Source organism: Mytilus edulis, chromosome 3 (genome assembly GCF_963676685.1).
Source record: "Mytilus edulis chromosome 3, xbMytEdul2.2, whole genome shotgun sequence".
NCBI lineage: Eukaryota > Metazoa > Mollusca > Bivalvia > Mytilida > Mytilidae > Mytilus > Mytilus edulis.
Window position 1 is genome coordinate 27,932,113 of NC_092346.1, and position 10,144 is coordinate 27,942,256.

At 31.5% G+C, this 10,144-nt stretch overlaps 1 protein-coding gene across 1 annotated transcript; it reads right to left on the reverse strand.

Moving 5' to 3' along the window:
* Positions 1-4,158: 4,158 nt before the first annotated feature.
* LOC139515138 (E3 ubiquitin-protein ligase TRIM45-like) lies at positions 4,159-5,823 on the reverse strand. The gene is made up of 2 exons (XM_071304699.1): positions 5,136-5,823; positions 4,159-4,481 (listed from the first exon to the last, which is right to left on the reverse strand). The coding sequence occupies exons 1-2, from the start codon at positions 5,821-5,823 to the stop codon at positions 4,159-4,161; spliced, it is 1,011 nt and encodes a 336-aa protein (XP_071160800.1).
* Positions 5,824-10,144: the final 4,321 nt, after the last annotated feature.

Here is a 10,144-nt window from a genome sequence, read left to right on the forward strand (position 1 = left end):
GATATTATACATATTTCGTCCAATTACAAAATACTGACTTTGATTACCAAAAGGAAATTTAAACAGAAAATACAAAAGGGTTCCAGCACGAGATAAACTTACCATATATTTATCATTGTTAACGTTTACTTCATGTATACCAAATATATTGCCCTGGATTGTTACAGAGTATGTGAGCTGTACGAATATCTTCAATATCATTTGGAACTTGCTCTTAATTTTTTTACAGTTTTTGTTTGCGAAGAGTCGACACTGCCATAAAAAAATCACCAAAGTCAGGGTTACTAGAAAATGGTCAATCTTGCCCGAATTTGAAGTTATTCAAAGATAACTGACTTGATCATGCATTTAATCAACACTGTCAAAATATTTTTATTTAGAAGTTATATATGTATTTTTTTTTTCAATTGTGCAATTATATTCACTTTGTTGGTTTTCTTTATTTATGTTAATTTATAATTATATAGAGTGCTTATTATTACTGTTTTAAATGTAACTTATATTTTTACTGTTGTTTTTAGATCTGTTTGTTTGTTGTACAATGTCTTTGATATTTTAACATACAAGGAGTCTTGTATTTATGATAAATACTGCTGATTATATAAAAGGTTACTTATTTTCATGTTCCTTTGTAAGTTACTATTATGTTAAATACATTTATTCAAATGACAAAATACTGACTTTGATTACCAGTTTTTTTTATATAAACAGTACAAATATAGGAGTCCAACACCAGATACAATTACCATACATCTATTCATTGTTAACTCTTACTTTTTTTTTATAAAAGTTATTGCTCTGGAATATTGCAAAAAAGTAGATATAAAGATAAAAAAAAGTATTCAAAATGTAACCATGTAAATTAACAGTCCGGTTGCAAAGATATTCAAACTTTCTGAAAATGGTCTGATATTGGATTCTAAATGTTTAAATTATTGAGACTAATGTAGTATTTACTTAATTTATTGTTTTTCACTTACATCGAAAATATAGACCAAATTATTATTAATGATTATTTGAAAGTTCACATACTTATATTTGTTGTTTATTCTTTAGTTTTCTATGTTGTGTCATGTGTACTATTGTTTTTCTGTTTGTCTTTTTCATTTTTAGCCATGGCGTTGTCAGTTTGTTTTAGATTTATGAGTTTGACTGTCCCTTTGGTATCTTTCGTCCCTCTTTTATATGATACAATATGAAATAGAATCACATCCTAACTCTACTTGATGCCGTTTATATATTTTGATACCAGTGAGACTTTCTCTCTTGAATTTTGTTAATTTTAGATACACATTTTAAAACTTTCCATTTGTTACGACAAATGCCGGATTAAAAATTATGATTTTGTTTTACCCTTAGCTTATAGAATAAGTCCCTTAATTGGACGTGTAGAGTTAGTCTTTTATTATTATTTTAAAAATACTTAATCGAATTTTGATTTTATTATGTACAATATCTTTCAATTAAGAATTTAATACAAAGGTTTTTTAATTGATTTTTTTAATGTTTTTGTTACTTTATAAATCTGCTGTTACTGCAGTGTTATAAAGTCAATGTATGTTATAGAATAATCAGACTCACTTCATGATTTTCCCAAAATACTTCATCACATTTAAAATTGACAATTTGTGATAAATTTTTAATTTTTATAAAATGATCTGAGTCTTTTCATGTTTTTTCCAATATATTGTCTCACATCTAAAATTGCATTACTTATAATAGTATTATTCAAGCAATAATTTTGATCTGCTGATGAAAAAGAGATGAATGCAATAATAAAACGATTTTTTTATGTTATGTCAATGTATTTTGTTTTTAGTATGATAAAATAGGTTTTATTTAAAAACTTTATAAATAAGATAAGGCACCATAGTAGCCTTGAAACTCAGAAGAAATGTGAATGGTTCAATAGTTTGCATAAGTGATGTAGAAAGAGATTTAAGTGGTTAATATTTTTTTTTATTGTTTTGTTTTTCGAATTGGTTTGTTTTATTTGTTATTTTTCTTGATGTTTATGGAGTATTTGTTTATAACATGAAATTATTTTGTGAAATACCTGCATTGAAATATTAAAATTATTAAAGATACAGAAATAAAATGATAGTATTTTAGAAATGCATTTTAGTGGTTAAAAGTTTTATGATGTTTGTTTCAATTTAATTGTTTTTTTTGCATTTTGTTTATTTATTCTTTTATATAATTGGAGTATCTGTTTGTACATTAATCATTATCTGAAGAATCTGTACTGAATTATAATTAAAAATTGAAAACAGAAAAAAACTATGAATTCACAGACTGTTTGTTGTTTGCTTTTCGTTCAGAAAAATATCTTACAGGTTTCATTTTGTAAATATAGCTATTTCTCAAACCACGCCTCTTTGAGGGAGATATAGAATATTCATAGATAATTAAGTTTGTTTACATACTGGTTCACAGTTCTGCTGATCCTTATATTACATCTCAAAGAGACATCACTTGGGAATGTTATCAGTAAATATACATGTGTATATTGTTTATATTGAAATCTGTGTTAACCCTACAGTGGGGGTTGGGGTAGTTAAGAAATTTAGTGTAATTTTAAACTCTTAAAAATTCAGGGCACATAAACGTTGAAAATATGCCGCACAGACCAAAATTACAGAAATGCAACCTACAAATTCAGGCTGTGAAGTATTGATATATAAGTAAATCATATACTTGTACGTTATGTACACTAGACAAGTAAGATGCTTTTGATTACCACTGTAAACATTGACATGTTAGACAAAGACGTATTGTCATCATCTCCTGAATGCTTTTCTCATAGGGTCTTTATGAATCTTACTAAATTTTTAATTTAAGTTAACAGAGATCAAAGAGCATACCTTCACAATAGCTCAAAATAAAGTTTTGTTTACTGGCTTGGAAATATGGATTTTGTTTAATTAAATTTGCTGTTATCAAACTTAGAAAATAATTCGAAATTCAGAAATTTCAACTTCGTGCATCGGTCTCGTTCTTTGTTAGGGTTTGGATTTTTCATGGCTTTAAAAACACATCATAAAAATAACAATAATATCATGTACATTGCTAATAATACCCCTCCAAAGATGAGGGAAGACGTAATATAGTAGAATGTGCCAATAAAGGATAGGATGCCATCAGTATTAGCAATATTTTCCACCAGAAATCTGTACAAAACTATAGCTGTTTACTCCAAAATATAAAGCTACACCTCTTGCTTCAAAAACTTGCACCAAGTCTATTACTTCCAAAATATTCAACTAGAAGAGTGTTTTAGATGCCTTTAACACCAAAGATGTGCATAGTCAAATTACAGTTATAGTCCAGCTGGTCATGTTATTACTGGCGACTTTGGCATCGTAACAAAAGAACAAATAAAAGAGTTGTTATTCAAAGGACCAAATTATAGACTTCCCCAACCCATCAATAGGAAGAAGATTTTCAGGTTGCTGATGGATGCAAATGGGGATTTTGCCGGAAAATTGGCAAAGACCTAACAAGACGAACAAGAACTGGAGAGATTAAACATGTCTGAATGGATCAAAGCTATTCGATAATGCATTCAAAAGAGCATTCAGAAACTGCTATGTTTCTAACCCCTTCAGGAAACTGGAGGTTGTGGATTCTTTATTCTCTGTGCATGACAAATATGTCGTTGTTCCAGCTGATGAAACCTCCAAAAACATTGTCATCGTATGTAAAAAAAAACATTATATGTAGTCTCAAAAAAAGTGTTTGGAACAAAAAGCAAAAGTTTTTAATTTATAACTTTATAATATAACCGCATTAATGTTTTAAATTTATAACGGGGTCAACGTGTCTTTGTTACAGGTATTTGTAAAGACTACATATTATAAATTCCAACCTATTGCAAAAAACAATTAATCAAGACGTCCAACAAATCGCAAGACCATGGATTCAATTTCCGTTTTTCGTAATGATTAATTTATTAATGTTAATGGTATTTGACTGGCTATTAAGTAATTTATCAGAAGAAGGAACACATATTGATAATGATGTTCAAGATTGCATGGTACGAAGATCTAAATGTCTAACGTTATTTCTCGGATGTTCATTATTCATCGGATTTCAAATTTTTGTTGGTATGAAAAAGGTCCATGTCTATTATAATTATGAAAGTGTTTAATGTACATATTATTCCGATACATGATACAATGCCGTGTTCCCTTTTTTATATCCTAAGAGTAACGAATTCTTGTTACAACATACAGCAAACGGCGAAAACAAATCGTCACTAGAAGTAAGAACCTCTATACTCATTTTCCCGTCATTCTGTATAAGAGTTAAATTGTTAGAATTGCTACTAACAACATATAGGTTCTGATCATTATTCACGGTTATACCTCGCGGACACCTAGTATATTCATTTTTGAATGTCCATATTTTCTTTCCTTTAAAACCACAACAGTTCACTGTGTCATTATTCTCGTCTGTATAGTATATCTTATCTTCAGAAGCTGCAATATATACCATGGAACTAGTATTAAATTTTATTGTGAATAAGATAGTTCCAGTAAGGTCAATTTTCATTATTCCATGTTTTTGTACTAACGTAAAGATTTTCTCATTATGGGAAGATATTCCATAACAGCTGTTTTTAAATTTTATTTTATTTTATTTTCTACAAAACTTATCTTATTGCTTATGATTTTTAAACATTTGATGTCTGGGTATGTCACAGCAAATCGGTCCTGATCTATTTCTGCTAGATCGAATGGTCTTCTTCGACATCTATGTCACTGACATAATTTCCAGTGAAATCATATTCCATTAGTTTTCCTGTAGTATAAAAATCGGCAATTAAAATTCTGCCATCACATAATATAAGGCAAGCTGCGGTTTAACAGCAAATTTCAATGAAAATTGAAGATCAACATCAAGGACATTTCGGGTTGACCCCCGTATTTGTGTTTGAGCCTGGTCAATCTTTGCGTCCTTCACCTGTAGATCGAGATTTTTTTCAGTTATATATATTTCGCTAAACTTTTTGACGTTATTTATGAATGATATGACCACTGGGTGTATTTTCAAGTCCATCGCAAAGCTTTTTACTTTGCCTATTTCGATTTGGAGTGATTTTAGTTTTTCACTGATAGTAATGTTCATTTTACATGTTCCTAGGAAGACTTGAAGGTCGGATGCGAACAATTTCATTTGTTCTGTCTGTTCTTTTAGTTTCTCAAGCTCGTTTTCTGTCTGTTGTAATTGTTTCAGCATTTTACTGTATCTTGACCTGCAATTTTCATGTTTGATTTGGAGTTCCTGGAGAAGTTGTTGTTCAAGCTCATCTAGGTGTTTATTCAGCCTCAGCCTTGTTTCTAGAATCTTTTTTTGAATTGTTTGTTCTTCTGTATCGATATTCGCCGAGACTGAAGCTCGGTCTCGAATACACTGTCTTACGCTTTCAAGAGATCTTGAAATCGTTTCCTCTAAATCAGAAAGTGCAGTTGAACTCTTTGCATTTATAGCTGCATCGTGTATTGAAATGATATCATCCACTGGACAACTATTGTGCTCTGATGGAATGCACATTGCACACTCTGCCACATGATGACATTTACAATAAAGATCAAGCTTTTGCCCGTGAGTTTCGCATTTCAAATTAACAGATAAATCTTGTATTTTCATGTAGTCTTTGGTGTCGATCATTTTGTGATTTCTTGTCAGTTTCAAAGATCTATGGGTTTTTTCACAGTCTGAACAAAACCCCTCATCGCAAAAGGTACACCATTTCTCTGCATCTTTTGTAATGCCTTCATATTTACACGGACCACAGGATAATGGTGGAGTAGATGTCATTATCTAAAACTAAAACAATGTACAATGTATACAATATATAAAATTCATATTTTCCAAAGCATAGACGGGTTTTTTATATGTATAATTCAATTATTAAGCGTCGAATAATAATATAATATCTTCAATAAGTCTGTATCATACAACATCTATGAGATTACTATATTGATGTTTAGGTTCAAAATGTAAAAGTAATAAATGCTAGAGCAAGCAGTTTTTATTGAGTTGATGCCTAAAACAAAAACTTATTTAAAATCATAATAGTTTAGTTTCTACTTTTCTACACAATAAAATGCCTGTACCAAGTAAGGATAAGGACAGTTATTATTCATTCGTTTTAAAGTTTTTGAGCTTTCGATTCTCCAATTTGATATTATAAGGAAATGCTGATTTTAATTTTCCTTTAAGTACAGTATTGTTGTTATACTGTTTTATTCATAATTTTGCACATCTGCCGTTTAAATTTTAAAGGTGTAATACTAATCTGTTTAGTGTGCCGTGAATGGAACTTTTATACAGTATGTACACATTTTAAAATTAATCCTGAAGTTAACATGTTGTACTGCACCATTATATTATTTATTTATGTATTTTTATGTGCTGAGTGTTCTTGCGTGTGTTTGTATTGTATTTCTGTCACGTTGTGTTGTCATTTTAGAGGTATTTGTTTTAAGATTGCCATTTGCCATATAAGCGGGATGTTTGGCTAGCCATAAAACAAGGTGTAACACACTTAAAATGTCCTGTACCATGTCAAGAACATGGTATAAAAAAGAAGATGTGGTATGATTGCCAATGAGACAACTGTCCAAAAGAGACCAAAATGACACAGACATTAACAACTATAGGTCACCGTACGGCCTTCAACAATGAGCAAAACCCATACCGCATAGTCAGCTATAAAAGGCCCCGATAAGACAATGTAAAACAATTCAAACGAGAAAACTAATGGCCTTATTTTTATAAAAAAAATGAACGAAAAACAAATATGTAACACATAAACAAACGACAACCACTGAATTACAGGCTCCTGACTTGGGACAGGCACATACATAAATAATGTGGCGGGGTTAAACATGTTAGCGGGATTCCAACCCTCCCCTTTACCTGTGACAGTGGTATAACAGTACAACATAAGAACGAACTATAAAAATCAGTTGAAAAAGGCTTAACTCATCAGATGGACAAAAATAGGTGCTTTTCGATAGTCCGTTTTTATGTATGTTGGCGTTTGTTATTGTTGCAGTTCAGTGTTTCTATTGTTCCGTCGTAAAAATAGTATTTTAGGTTACCATGCTTGCTACCTCAAACGTAAAATCATTGATACTTTACAATCGAGAGGGGCAACGTACCCTTCAATCGCCCATTGAATACAATCATAGTAACATTCAAAGCTTTATAACTATATATCTTTTGACATCGGACTCGGACTTCTCTTGAACCGAGTTTTAATGTACGTATTGTTATGCGTTTACTTTTCTATATTTCTACATACTAGAGATATAGGGGGAGGGTTTAGATCTCATAAACATGTTTAACCCCGCCGCAATTCTGCGCCTGTCCCAAGTCAGGAGCCTCCGGCCTTTGTTAGTCTTGTATGATTTTTAGTTTTAGTTTCTTGTGTATAATTCGGAGTTTAGTGTGGCGTCCATTATCACTGTACTAGTATACATATTTTTTAGGGGCCAGCTGAAGGACACCTACGGGTGCGCGAATTCTCGCTACATTGAAGACCCATTGGTGGCCTTCGGCTGTTGTCTGCTCTATGGTCGGGTTGTTGTCGCTTTGACACATTCACCATTTCCTTTCTCAATTTTACCTAGCATTAGTCTCTACAGTGACAAATCATTTTTCTGTATCCAACGATATAAATGATATTTTTTTAAAACTAAACGAATCTCATAAGATATGATAATTAAAAAAAAACACATAAAAGAAAAACAATGAGGAAAAGTTTTATACCTTTAATCTAGTATATCATTTTATCCTAATTTTCTTCTTCTTTTGGAAAGGGGGAGGGGATTTAGTTTGTTCACTGAAAAGGTAGATAGTTGATATACTATAACTTATCCATTTTAGCGGTATAACTTACAACAAAACTATTTTCATTTACCTGTGTATATTTTGTCTTTTGACGATTTTTGTTTAAGGTTATTGTTGTCTTATTTTTTTTTAATATCTAACAGCGTATGACAAATGTTACCTTTATTTTTTTTCACCCTTTCTGTTATTGATTTTGTCTTTACATTGTCAATGTCACTTTTTATATATATAGATTAGATCGTTGCTATTCCCGTTTGAATGGTTTTACACTAGTCATAGATCAAATTCATTTGTTTGGTGTATGTTCACTTGTGTTGCTATGTCTTGAAATAGAGTTAAATCATTTCAATCGATATTTTATAGCGTGTCTTATTATGTTGTGATGTAACACTACTGCTTCTGATAAGGACGAAGGTTGATACCTTTTAACCGTTTAAATAGTTATCAAAGGTACCAGGATAAAACCCGCTGCATTTGTTTGTACCTGTCCTAAGTCAAGAACCTGATGTTCAGTAGTTGTCGTTTGTTGATGTGGTACATAAGTTTTTCTCGTTTTTTATTTAGATTAGATCGTCGGTATTCCCGTTTGAATGGTTTTACACTAGTAATTTTTTTGGGGCCCTTTATAGCTTGCTGTTTGGTGTGAGCCAAGGCTCCGTGTTGAAGACCATACTTTGACCTATAATGAATTACTTTTATAAATTTTAACTTGGATAGAGAGTTATCTTATTGTCACTCATACCAAAATCGTGTTATATCTATAAACATCTCTAGTGGTTGTGGGCGCAAATTTCTGCCTACATGATATTTCAACTGATGGTGAATTATTTTTGGGGAGGCTATGCGTTTAAAAGGTGTGCATTGCTGCTAAAATAGTTGTGTGATTATTGCACGAGGTTTTGCTTGCCACAAAACCAGGTTCGACCCACCATTTTTTCTTAAGATGTCATGTAGAAAGTCAGCAAAAGGACAGTTGTTATCTTATAGTTTGTTTTGGTGTGTGTTGCATTGTCGTTTTGGCCCAAAGAGCACAATTAATGACCCCGCTTTTTGTTGTCCAATATAGTTCCTTTTAATTATAGTGTATTTTTTCTTTATTTTTTTTCTCTCCCTTTTTCATACATTTCTTAGTTTTTCTGGGGTGGAATAGAAAGAAGAGAGCTGAAATAAACTTTTGGATGTTTTATTTTAACTGATTTTTACAAGGAAAGAGTGATTCGGCCAGGTGCAAAAAGGTAATATTTACACTTTTCGGAACATCTCTTGACTTGCCTATAGGGGTTTGGATGTGTATTGGCCAAATTTGTATAATGTAAACATGCAATTTTTCTGAAAATTGCATATGTTTATGGACTTGTACTGTATATTACACACACAAAAAATTAGACAAAAAGAATACTAGTAGGCCATTTTTTTTGAATGCGACAAAACGTTATAAAGAACTGATAGAGGAATTAATTGTGGTCTCGGGCCTTTTTATTTTTTGTTATACTTCAGTGTTTCTGTTGTTTCGTTGTTTTTCTCAATCGATTTATGACTTTCGAACAGCGGTACTGTTGCCATTGAAATTTTAAAATTTTAGTGAATGCCATGTGATATTTTGAAAAAGTTAGGTCAAAGCATCATAATTGTAGTGCAAATAACTTGTATAAATCACCTCCATTCATGTCTTTTCTCAGCTGTTTATTCATCAAATTTAACCAAAAGTTTCCTGCTTGATAAATCTGCAGAAAACAAGAATGTGTCCCCAGGATACGGATGCCCCACTCGCACTATCATTTTCTATGTTCATTGGACCGTGAAATTGGGGTCAAAACTCTTATTTGGCATTAAAATTAGAAAGATCATATCATATGGAACATGTGTACTAAGTTTCAAATTGATTGGACTTCAACTTTATCAAAAACTATATTGACCAAAAACTTTAACCTGGAGCGGGACGAATGGACGTGCGGACGAACGGAAGGACGGACGAACGGACGTACAGACCAGAAAACATAATGTCCCTCTACTATCGTAGGTAAGGCATAAAAAGGATAGTGTCGCACATTACACTTATTCTAAAACTTTACACGAACAAATGATTTTTGTCAAAGTTGAGATGACTACTTACCCTAAGAAGATTCACTGCAAATCTGCAGTAAGGATCAAGATTGAAAAAAAAACCAGTAAATGTTTCCATTCTTATGAAATATATCAATTTTTATAAACCATTTTATATCAAATGATCATGCAGCGAAACTGACAGACACTTGTATTACAAATCTGTTATTCTTAACAC

Excerpts from the sequence above, each read along its gene's own strand:
- LOC139515138 (XM_071304699.1), bottom strand. The coding sequence starts at position 5,823 with ATGACATCTACTCCACCATTATCCTGTGGTCCGTGTAAATATGAAGGC. Across the intron at positions 4,482-5,135 it reads TCAAGTCTTCCTAGGAACAT|CTTCTGAAGATAAGATATAC; the intron begins GTAAAATGAACA and ends TATATATTGCAG.